This window comes from Vicugna pacos, chromosome 35 (genome assembly GCF_048564905.1).
Source record: "Vicugna pacos chromosome 35, VicPac4, whole genome shotgun sequence".
NCBI lineage: Eukaryota > Metazoa > Chordata > Mammalia > Artiodactyla > Camelidae > Vicugna > Vicugna pacos.
Genome location: NC_133021.1, coordinates 21,709,797 through 21,722,904, shown reverse-complemented (window position 1 = coordinate 21,722,904; position 13,108 = coordinate 21,709,797). Strand labels below are relative to the sequence as shown.

Genomic DNA, 13,108 nt, shown 5'->3' with positions numbered 1-13,108 from the left:
AATATTTAATATTCAGAATCTTTAAAATACCGTTTTAAAAATTGCTGCTATTTTAGAAGAACTTTCTGGGCTCAAAACCACTCACAGTTTAATGACAGATTTAATCTTTAACCCAGAGCACAAGACAAATATATATAATTATTTCTCTAAATGTTTATGAGGGGTAAAATTTAATTTACTCTTTGTGGTGCTTTATCACAAGCATTATCCCAAAATATAATGGAATCTAGTTTGTGTTGTTTAAAATGATAAAATGTTAAACTAACCTTCGACAAATGATTGTTGGTACTCAACAACTATAGAGTTGGTGTTTTAGGCATGGGTAAACCTCATTTAACTTAATGTACTCGTAATTAGACTGAACAGTCTGGCCCCAGAGTCTGCACACTTATCCATGATGCTGTTTCCTATATTGCAACTAAGCTTTTTTTCTTTTGTCAAAATAGGTGTACGCTGATAGATTATATGGGCTTTCTTCTTTTAATTATCAGCGGGAAGGGAACATAATAGGAAACTCATGAGGAAAACATAAACATTGCTCCAAGAGGGATCATCAGTTTCTGCTTCATTCAAAGAAGAGTTGCAAAGACACATAAAAACTTTAAAAAGCAAAGCCAAAGTCTACATGCTTTCAACATGCATCTCTATACTAGAAATAGTTTATTGCTTTTTACAATTAATCCATTGCTTTTGGTAACTGAAATCAGAAGATAAAGTTTCACCAGACATTTTCTTTCCTCAATAAATCAGATCTATGTTCACTTACTTTATTAACTTATTTCCTAAAAAATCTCCCCCTTATATTATGTCACATTCTGTGAAAACTAACTGATTCTTCAAAAGGTGACCATCTTAAAAGTAGGTAATGTTTAATTTATGTATTCCAACTAGTTTGCATCTATAGAAATCTCACCAAATGACATGTAAAGATATTCTCACGATAGCCCTATAAAGCAGCATTTCATATGATGGTCCAGAGAAATTCTGAAGGTTAATAACTTTGGAAATGTTCAATGACATTACCATAGATTAAGACATTGGTCTAGCAAGAAATAGCTCAGCTTTTTAATATCCAATGTAATATTCTACCCTTGATATATTACTAGCTCCATTTAACACAGGAAACATTAATGTTTAAAATCAATTAAAATTCATAAAGAACTATATGTTTTCCATTGTGTAAATGAATTACATTATATAGAGGTTATTTCAGAGCAGTTTATTTAATAGACCTTTCAATTCTACCCGCTCTGCCAGTGACAGGCTTTTTAAAAAGCAATTAATTTTATCTAGGTAACAGGGGTTAAATATTTCCCCACTCCACTTGTCTAATACTTTATTAAATATATGATTTAACATATAACATATATTTTGTTGCAAAAGAATGACAAGCATTGGTTAAACGAAGAGCAATTTCCCTGTCTGCCCTTTCTTGCTGAATTAAAGCTTGATTCTAGTTCGTTGTATGGTTCTGTTAATAAAACTGTCTATTTAAAACAACTGTTAAAGTCTACAACACTAACAGAATGGATGTATTATCCTAGAATCTCAACAGAGGTGTTTTCTTATGTTAATCTGAGTCTTTATAATACATGCCATTCACAGAGAGTTGTTTTCTTAATAGAAACAATTTATACTTTCAGGGAGCTCTAAAATCTAACCCAACCTCCACAACTTTCCTAACATGAAATGAAGGGGTCATATTAATTCAGAAAAAGGGGAAACTTGAGGCTTTGTTTTTCTTTTCAACAGCACAAATAAGTTTCTGGAAGCAATAGAACCACAAATTCTAACACAACACTGGCTACATATAATTAACTGGGTGACCAACTGAAGACAGCTCCTCAGAAAGCTTTGCCCAGAACATTTTGGCATTTCATCCAATTTATAAGCTTCTGACTGAGAAGCTTATAAACCCCTATACTACTTGATTTCTCAGAACAGAACCCAGGGATAGCCTCTCTCAAAAGCTATGTGAGCTCTTCACAGGCTCACAATGATCCTGGGATACTGACGTAAGACCAAATACACGTTCATGAATAAATTCATTCTTCAAAGTATAATGTGCTCAGAAAGAGTTGAGTCTATTTACTGTCTTCAAATATGGCTAAGAGAAATAAAAATTAGATATAATAATTATCACAGATCTTTCTAGATATGAAAAAATTAACAATATATTGGATACTGGCAGAAGAAATTCTTCTAGAGGCCAAAGAGATGCTGTGAAAGAGTCCTTTAAGGCAATGAGATATTCAAGCTTCAGGCTAAACAGGGAAAAACATTCTGTAGAAGAAAATGTTATAATAAAGTTTCATATTTTCAAGCCCTATTTCTGCTAGGAAGCTGAAGAATATAACTTTCATATTCTAGTCCCATCATATTACAGAAGGACTGTTGCTCAAGAGAGAAGCAACTGGGCTTTGGAAAAATTCTATTAGCTTAAGAAAAGAAGAGGTCACTTCATAATAAAAAGGAAGATCATAACCAGGGTACCTGGGTTTACCTTTGCTTTGCGAAAGTGGTAGACAGCCAGCATGCTAACGAAGTCGAGCAGCATACACAGGGCTTGGAAGGAGATGATAGCAAGTCGCAAATATTTATCCTCCTGGACAAAGCAGGGGCTGTCATCAGCACAGTAGGGACAGCCCTCCCTGCAGGGTAGGCAGACATGGGCTTCTTCTGACACATCCTTTGCACTTCCTGCAAAATGGTGATCCGGACCCCTTCCTGAAAGTTCCAAATAAAACCACATTGTCATTGCACTTCTCAGGGAGATGAGACTAAGTACAGAGTCAAAACACATCCTCATCTCTTCATTCTTTTCCCCTCTTATTAAAGACCTTTCATCAACCTTCTTGCTAGGGGAGAGAGTTGCTTCACCTCTGGAGTCAAACAAAATTCTTTTATGCTTTTGATTTGAAAGAAATTGCATTCAGAGTAATTGAAGAAAATTAGCAAAAATTGAGCCAAAACTCATTAAAGGCAGGGCACAGTTTTCTAAGTCTTTTATATCATTATCTACCACTCACCAATGGAAACTCCCTGTGGCACAAATCATATTCCATAAATATTTGTTAAAGAATTAACTAGAAGGAAGGTTAAGGAAGTTGTGTCATTCCTGTAGCAAGTAAACATACACAACACTTTTGGAACTTCTTGACCTAGATGGCACAGAATCCAAAATGAGGCTTTGATTGCAGCTTAATCCAGCAGGGATCTCATCTACCAAGTTCATTAGGTCTAAATTGGATAAAATGGTACTTAATCGACAGTTGTTCAGTGTGCACTTGCCTAATGATGGTGCATCCTTTGCCCAGAGTACAATCCATACTTACAGGCTATCATGTAATTTCCTATTCTGCACACCCATAGGATGTTTCCACACTATTAACTAACTGCTGCTATTGACCATCCCTTTAATTTTGTCTTAGTTATCAAATTTAGATCTGAAGTCCAAAAGGTGAGAATTCTCTTTAAGTGTTGAGTTGAGTTTAGCATTTACAAATACCCAATTAACAACACATACTTAAAAAAAAAACAAACCTGTTTCCAACATGAAAGACATTCATTAGTGAATGTCTTCCCAATTTAGTATATAACACAAGCACACAGTTCAGTATATAACACAACTTTGACTGAGGGATTTGGGAAAGGAGTTGTTCTGGTTAACAGTATTTTAATAACACAAAGTTTCACAGAAAGTCTTTATTACTTTTAACTCTTGTTGAAAGTTCACAATCTTTCTCAAATGTATTTTTGTCTTCATTCCTTACTTAATAAACATGATAGCAAACATAATTGAATATTTCTTTGTTGATCCAGGATATACTGCTGTTTAAGAGTCTTCATTTCTGTTACACAGTGAAAAGCGGATGAATTTTAGCATCCATCTAATACAGCTCCCATCTGAGACCTTAGGCAACTCACTTGACCACTTTGGGCCTTAGTTTATTTATATATGAAATGTGAATTGCTGTGGGGTTTAAATGAGATAATGTATATAAATCACAGTGTCTGGCTTTCTCTTCTTCAAATATGGGAGATGCAAAGAGGAATTAGGAATCCATTGATACCTTAAGGAAAGGCACTACTGTCCAAAAATAAGGAAGTTTACAAGAAATAGGTGAGATATGGAGGGAGTCAGTGGGAATGATAAGCCTGATTGAGATAAGTTAAATTTGAGGTTCAACTCATTTTTCAGGACAAATCTGCAATAAGTGAGAAATAATATGAGATTGGGGTGTGAGAGAAGAATCAGTGTCAGAGAACAAGAACCCACATGGAGCTCTGGGAGTAATTAAGGTAATGACTAGGAATTGCAATGAGGAAGAAGCTAAACAAGTAGAAGTTTTCACAATGCAATAGAAGAAAACTGGGATTTACAGGAACATGCTGGAATGTGATCAGAGAGCCTGAATGAGGAGACTATGAGGTTTGATAATTACTTCATCCTTCATTGACCTTGAAGACAGTAGTTTCCAGATAGTGGCAGAGATTGAAATTAGGTTGTCAGGGCTTAAGGAGTAAATATGTGATAAAAAAGAATATTGTTTCAATAAATGCTACACTGAATTAAAAAAGCGAGAAAAGCTCATGGTTAATAGGAATAGTAATGGGGTCAAAAAAAAAGGATTTTGGTTTTGTGTTTTGTTTTCTTGTATTACAGGTGAGATCTTAACATAGCTGCTGTCAGCAAAATGAGGTAATGAAAATTAAAGAAAAATTGAGAAGATTAGTAAAGACTCGAGAAGTCAGGATTGGAGATAATCAAGAGCATAGTTGGAGAAATTAACTCTAATAACTGATGTCTCTTCTAACACTAGAAAGTAGAGGTATAGTTAAGATTTTTAAACTATTTTTTAGAGAGAGGAGAAATCAACTGAAAATCATTTTGATGTAGTGAAGAAAGGAAATATGGAAGTCAATCTTATAAAGTCTTACACTTTTCAACAGCTCAGGTAAGAATATGTGTTGAGGATGAAGGTGGCCAGTTTTGAGGATGAAGACATGAAAGATTAAGGGAGCAATCAAATACAAGACGGCTGGTTGGATCACTTGGCAGAAAAGGAATCCAGTCAGAGTAAGATGCTATGATTTATTAGATTCAGTCAAGATAGTTTTTTTTTTTAATTTTCTACAAGTATCAGTAGCATAGAAACAAATGAGGAGAACAGAGCATTTGAGGGGAGAAAATAAAGGATTGTAACAATGTTGTTGCAGGGAAGGAGGAAAACCCAACACAAGGCTGTGTAATGGAGCTGCAGCTTGTACTCCCTCGGAGGAGCAGATGCTCGATCTTCCAGGGACCTCCCGAGTATGAGTCAATCTAAGGGACTAAAGAGGAAAACACTGCCCCATCTTCAACCTTACTCATTCCTCAAAGGTAGCCTCCAGAGTCATTAATTTCCACACATTTCTGGGCTTTGCACTCAAGAGTTCAGAGCAGATTCCTACACCCTGAAAATTAACTTCAGTCGTGCCCCACAGCAGGATAGAAAGTCAAAAGTGGGGTCTCAGGCAAAGCCAAGTACAGCTGTACTTACGCAAAGCTGTTCAAAGCTTTCAGGAAATCGTCACAGCAATGGCTAGGGTAAGAGGCAGGGCCAAGAGGCATGTGGAAGGATGAAAAACAGGTGTGCAATACAGACACAAACTTGAGGAATAATGGGACACACAAGCCAAAAGCTATGACGTTTGAAAGCCTAGGTTACTAAGAAAACAATGAGTTAACAAACTCTTGAGTGAAAACTGGACAGTCATGTAAGTGAAGCCAGAAAGATCACTGTACTTGGTAAGAATAAAAAAGCTGTCAAGGATTCAGATGGTCTGATGAGGTTGACAGAAACGTCAAGGGTGCTAAGAACAGATTTGGGAGACAGAAGTTGACATTTCCTCTTCTGGCCAAGATGGAAGAATTGGGATTGAATTTACTCTTTCATCAGAAACAACGAAGAAATGAACAAAATATTAAAAAGTAATTGTTTTACAGACACTGGACATTCGTAACAAAGGGCAGCGATTCCTACAAAGTACAAACACTCTTCAAATGAACCAACCGTCATAAACAGAACCAAAACAAAAGTTAAAATAGTAAAAATAAAGTATCTATAGAAGATCTTTGTTTTGTGAAATAGTCCTTCTTAACTCCATCTTGGCTTTTTTGCTTCAGCTAAATAGCCAGATATTTTTCATAGGTTTAAAAAGCACTTGGCTGCCTGTAAGCCAAGCAGTATATATAGTTTACTCTCAATACAAATTAAACTTGAAACCTCACCCCCATCTGCAAAGGGATTCTCCTGATGGTATCAGGAGAGGCTACTTAGCACACTGAATCACTTGAACCTGAAAAATACTGCAGCATGTTAACCTCTCTGTGTATTTGAGCTTGTTAGCTTTTGTACCATACGGCCATGGCAAGCAATGACAGTCACATTTTAGATACAGCTGATAAGTCCTTCAGCTTTGTAAAAATTTCAGTCATTTTTAACCCATCAAAATTTGAGAGTTCCTTTCTGCTTAGAGCCAAATCTGTGATCCATTCCAGTCAACGTAGAAAACCTACCCCTACCCCTGACTTTTCTCATGACCATTATTTTACTTTTGCTCGATTTCCTCATCTGTAGCTGTGACCCTGCCGCATAGTATGCATTTCTGTAAGGCGCTCTGCATCACTCTGGAATGAGCTATGAGACAGAAGGAACTGGGAGAATGGTACCTCAAGTTGTATAGCATTTGACAGATACAAATTATTATTCAATTCAACAACTATTTTCTGAGTGTCAAATTATGTGTCACACACTGTTTTAGTGGGATAAAGCAGTGAACAAAACAGACGAAGGTATCTGTGTCTGTGGGACTTATGTTCCAGTGAGGGAAACAGACACAACCAAACAACATAGCAAGTAAATTGTATCATATGTTAAAACTTAGAAGTGTTAATATAGCCAATATTTTATAATCACTATAAATGGAGTATAACCTTTAAAAATTGTGAATCATTATAGTGTACACCTGTAACCTACATGATATTGTATAGCAACTATACTTCAATTTAAAAATTAACAAATAATATTTCCCCCAAAACAACTGAGAAGTGCCAAGAGGAGAAAAAAGTGAAGTGAAGTCGGGGGCATCAGATGTGCTGGCGTGGGAACTGCAATTTTAAATAAAGTGGTTAGGGTAGATCTCATTCTAAAGGTGCTATCTGAGCAAAGATTTGAAAGAGGTAAGGGGGTTAACCATTCTGATTTATGAGGGAAGGGAATTCCAGGCAGAGGACACAGCCAGTGCAAAGGTCCTGAGGTGGGAGCATGACTGGCATATACGAGGAAGTGCAAAGAGGCTGATGTGGCTGGAGCAGACTAAGTGTGGGGCAGTACAGTAAAAGGTGAAGTCAGGGAGGTAACAGGGTCAGATCATAGAAGGCACTGTGGGCCACTGTAAAGACTTGGATTCTTCCCTCAGTAAAACAGACAGCCACCATGGGAGTATTGAGTAGGGGAGTGATGTGATATGCCTCATGTTGTTAAAGGATGACTCTGGTTGTATAGAGAATATAATGCAGCAGGTAAGGGAGAAGTCAGGAGTCTTGTGAAAAGCTATTGCAGTAAATCCAGGTGAGACTTGATGGTGGCTGGGGCCACAGGGGAACAGTGAAAAATGGCTGGATTCAGATATAGTTTGAAGGTGGAGTCGACAGAATTTTCTGATGAATTAGCTATGGAGGAGAGAAAAAGGTCAGGGATGATTCCAGGTGTTTGGCATGAACAAGTGGATGGATGAAGTCACTGTCAACCAAGATGGGGAAGAATGTAGGTGGGAAAGTTTTTGGAGAAGATCATAAGTTCAAACTTGACATTTCAGTGTAAGGATATCTACCAGAGACCCAAGGGATAATGTCAAGTAGGCATCTTGATATATTAAGTCTGGAATTTGGAAGAAAGGTCTGCAGGGAAAATAAGATATAAAGGTCATGGGAATTTAGATCACATTTAGAGCCAGGAGACTGGATCATATCTCCAAGAGAATCAGTGTAGGTAGAGAAGACTCCTTGGGCCCTCTGATATTAATGCCACACAAAATCCTTAATCACACAAAACTTTTCCTGGCCATGACTCATGTTTTTAAAGAGTACTGAATTACTTCTTTCATAACTGCAAATACAAAAAGGTTTAACAGAAAAGCAACCAACCAACAAAGAAATATTTTCTCTGGATTTAAATGACTTGATCAAAAAGCTAAAGCTGCTGTTTTGGTTTGGGTCCACCAAAAGCAGAGCCTGAGATAACAATCTGGGTACAGATAACTGATTTGGAAGGTGATTTCCTAAAAGGGTGAGGTAGAGTGAGACAATGAAGAAAAAAAGGTAATAAAAGGTACATTATTGAGTTGGATGTCACTGTGGGTAATGTGGGCTCAATCTTCCTGGGAGCTCTCTACACACTGCATACAATACCCTGCAGAATTGTCTCTCCAAAGGGATGGGAGCATTTATACAGCAACTGCCAATCCCACTGGTTGATAGTTGTTCCCAGGGGACTTCAGTTTCTCCAACACTCCTGGACAAGGGGTTGAGCAATCTAAGAGGGCTTCAGAGGAAGCCCTGAGGCAGAAAAGGAAATTCTAGGGACACTTGAGGGGAGACACTGGTAGCATGCCCTGTAACTATCATAGTGGGCAAAATCTGAGATACATCAAGAGTATGTGATGCAGGGGACAAAAAAGAGATAGCTTCTAAGTTCCAAAGTCATATAGAACACGATTTGAACAACACACTGACCATAGACTTAGAGAGGTGAGCAACCCTAGAACTCGTCTGTCTCACAGACACTTGAATTACATGGTTAAACACTTTCCTCCACATTCACAAAGCAAATTACTTTGTAGAAGTAGTTTATTCTTGCCTGTGGTCCTTTTCTTTCCTTTATAAATACTACATCTCAATCCATTTGTTAAAGATAGCAGAGGATGCAGTGAATTGCTCCCAGTCTAAACTATCATGTTTAAAGAGCAGAACCCTGGCCACTTCCCTTTTTATTGTATAGATTGTAACCGTATTGCAGTATGGTGAGATATGCTAATAAGGTGGGTTGATCAAACTACCCAAATTGGACTCTCAGTGAGCTTACATCATCACCAAAGGAAAAACCTTAATTTCACATTAGGAAAAAAAAAGAAGGCAAACAGTTTCTTTTCTCAGATTTCTCCAAATTCAACAACTGATATTTGTATTGTCAAACACCCATACGACATCCTGCCACATTCTAAACATTTGGGTTTAAGATCAGTTACTTGTTTTCTCTTTGTAAGACTTATCCAAGGATTAAAAAGAAAAAAGAAAAAGAAAAAGAAAACATTTTCTTCTGCAATTATAAATGGAGTACATTCTCTGTGAAATTTATTCTGTGTATATTAAGTGCATATAATTAAATCCTGTTTATATATATTTAAAATTAGCCTTTCTTTCCTTATTAGAAAATCTTATTCCTAAATCAGACTTATATACCATTTCTGCATATGAAAGATACACATTTCTTTCACTAACCCAATTGTGTTGCACATTTGTCTTTCTTAATTATGACCTCCTCTACATTGATATAATTTGTCATTCACATAAATGAAAGTTCTTTCATAGTGATTGCCATGTCCCCCAATTCTAATTTCCTGGAGAGACAGTTGCTTGTTTAGATTCAACCTACTGAAGCAGAGAACGGGAGGTAGAACTCAGGAACACAAGAACCTCAGGTAGTCCTGTTGCTTAGTTCATCCCTGCTGTCCAAATGCAACTATCCAGCACCACTGTTCTCTTTACCAACATTACCCGAGATCCATACCAACACAGAGAACTCTTCACGACTGATCCACTCTGTCTGTGTTCACTTCTCTTCCCAATGCTCCAAGCTCTTATGACTATTGTTAATTGCCTGTGTTCTACTGTGCTTACTGCTAGAGTTCCATAGATCTATATGCTGATCCCCAATAAACTGTAAACTCTCTAAAATAGGACTATGGCTTTATATTTTTATTTTCCAACCTAAAGTTACAAAAGACCCAATATAAATTACGGGGCTATAAAATACGATCATGGGTACAGGACATACCACAGAGAAGCCCACAGACTCCATTATTTTCCTCAAGTAGGGCTGAAATAACAGTGAACAGGTATTATGTCTACTGAAATAGTAGCAGCTAGATATAAGGTTGGAAATGGACATAACTCCAAACAATTCTATATTTCCTGATATGGGTAGTACTAAGTTATGCTGGCTAAGTGAGTATTTCAATATTCATGGATAAAAAGCAATTTGTTAGAAAGTAAATAATGGTCACATTTTATCCTTTGTACTCAAAATAACCACAAGAGCAACTCACAAATGTCAAATAGTGAAGTGTTATCATGAGAAATTTTCTCTTTAATAATTGCCTTCACTTATTTTACTACAAAAAATTGCAACCAAACATGACCCTATGGGGCCTTCCTGGGACAGACCCTTCCCCCATATCCTCTACTATAGCTCCTCTCTGCAAGTACCTTGATACTATTATCTCATGCATATTTCTTGAGTTTTTCCAGATGCTAAAAACCACCACCAAATGGAAGAAATTAACTACTTGATGATCATGAGCATCTAGCCCCCAGACCTTCTAGTGCCTAAGGGTTGATCGTCATCAACCAATTGGAAAATTGTGCACATACTTTGGGATGCCTCTCCCTCAGCTAGACTTTAAAAAGGCTTAGCTGAAACCTTTTGAGGAGTTCAGGGTTTTGAGGGGCAGAAGCCACTTGTTCTCCTTGCTTGGCACTGCAGAAAACCTTCCTCTGCTCCAAACTCTGACATTGCAGAATTGTTTGGCCTCACTGTGTGTCATGCACATGAACTTGCGTTCGGTAACAAAATCATGAGGTTCTATAAGGGACACAAAGTGTTAAAATGGAGAGAAAGAAATTGAAGAGAAAGCGTAATTGAAGAAAAAGCAAAACTGAAAGTCAGAGATGACTTCTAAAGCTCAAGAAAGTTAAAATTAAGGATAGAGCCTTTACATTTAGTGTTTCCTATAGGATACAAAGCATGATCAAATAATTTTCTGGTTCCAAAAATATTTTATTAGTTTATGCTGAAGTTCTCTATCTAGGACAAGAAAATATACACAGCTAGTAGAAATCATACTGCTATTAGGTAATAATAATGGGCTTTTGGTTAACCTACTGAATGGTATATTATGTTTATAATGGTTCAAAATTTTAAGTTCCTAGAGACCAGGGACTGTGATTATACACCTTTTTATACACTCAGCACCAAAGACAGTAATTTATACATGCTGCTGGGAGTTCAAAATGTGTAGATACTGACAGGCATATGCAGAATAGATAAACAAGATTATACTGTATAGCACAGGGAAATATATACAAGATCTTGTGGTAGCTCACAGCGAAAAAAAATGTGACAATGAATATATGTATGTTCATGTATAACTGAAAAACTGTGCTCTACACTGGAATTTGACACAACATTGTAAAAATAACTATAACTCAATAAAAAAGTGTTAAGAGAAAAAACAAATAAAAAAACAAATAAGCAAATATAAAAAAAATTTATACATGCTGGATACTCAGCAAATAATTGGTGATAATGAGAGTGCTCTTTCAAAAGAATAAATTAATTGATCTATAATACAAAAACATAGTTTAAAAAATTCAATTCAAATCTTTCTTCATGCTCTCAAACCACTTATGCATCAAAATTTATTCAAAATTATAGATGTTAGACACAAACATGCTAGACATAAATTAGAAAGATACACTAAAAATATAAGTTATGACAGGTGTCTTTGGAAGCTATAGGAAAATCTGTTTGGAAATCATCTTGGATGATAATTTAGCAATTTAAAACATCCTCCATACACAGAATCCCAATCTGCTTTGCCAAAGCCGGAAAACAAAGGTGAGACTTGGAACTTTCAGATAAATACTTTCCAAAGACAAATGGCAAATATGGAGAGCTATTAGCTTTGGCAATAGCAGATTTTCAGTTCATTATATGGGTGATCAATTATGCTGCCCTGAGCAAAAATACAGAGGACTTTGGGAGAAGGTTATAGTAGCATCTCAGGATGTCTGGTGAATCTAAAACATTCACCTGTAAACATGAGCCCATCAAGATAAATTGTGACAATTTGTAAACAATATGTTAACCTATTTGCTTACCGTAATTTTTCACATTGACATCAGAAAGACACAAACTTTCTGGACATTTTTTATACATTTTACATTTACATAAACTAGTAAAAATATAAACTTTAGAATGGCTAAGTAAACCACAGTACATTTACTCAGTGGAATTCTATGTAACAAACTATGTTCTAGAAAATTATATTTCAAATGAATAGAATGTCAAATTTTTAGGCAGACCATATATACAGACATTTATATAAAAACTATAAACTGCTTCTTTATCCTGTCATCTGTTGATGGACATTTAGGCTGTTTCCATGTCTTGGCTATTGTAAACAGTGCTGCTATGAACATTGGGGTGCAGGTGTCATCCTGAAGTAGGGTTCCTTCTGGGTATATGCCCAGGAGCGGGATTCCTGGGTCACATGGTAAGTCTATTCCTAGTCTTTTGAGGAAGCTCCATACTCTTTTCCACAGTGGCTGCACCAAACTGCATTCCCACCAGCAGTGTAGGAGGGTTCCCTTTTCTCCACAGCCTCTCCAGCACTTGTCTTTTGTGGACTTTTGAATGATGGCCATTCTGACTGGTGTGAGGTGATACCTCATTGTAGTTTTGATTTGCATTTCTCTGATAATTAGTGATATTGAGCATTTTTTTCATGTGCCTATTGATCATTTGTATGTCTTCCTTGGAGAATTGCTTGTTTAGGTCTTCTGCCCATTTTTGGATCAGGTTGTTTGTTTTTTTTCTTATTAAGTTGTATGAGCTGCTTATATATTCTGGAGATCAAGCCTTTGTTGGTTTCATTTGCAAAAATTTTCTCCCATTCCATAAGTTGTCTTTTTGTTTTACTTAAGTTTCCTTTACTGTGCAGAAGCTTGTAAGTTTAATTAGGTCCCATTTATTTATTCTTGCTTTTATTTCTATTGCTTGGG

At 36.5% G+C, this 13,108-nt stretch overlaps 1 protein-coding gene across 1 annotated transcript in view; it reads right to left on the bottom strand.

The window, feature by feature from the left end:
- The window catches only part of GPR158 (G protein-coupled receptor 158), a 298,552-nt gene that overhangs the window by 134,016 nt on the left and 151,428 nt on the right, over positions 1-13,108 (bottom strand). The window contains exon 4 of the mRNA XM_006208906.4: positions 2,504-2,727. Coding sequence (XP_006208968.2) covers positions 2,504-2,727 — 224 coding nt within the window. The remainder of the gene's footprint in view (positions 1-2,503; positions 2,728-13,108) is intronic.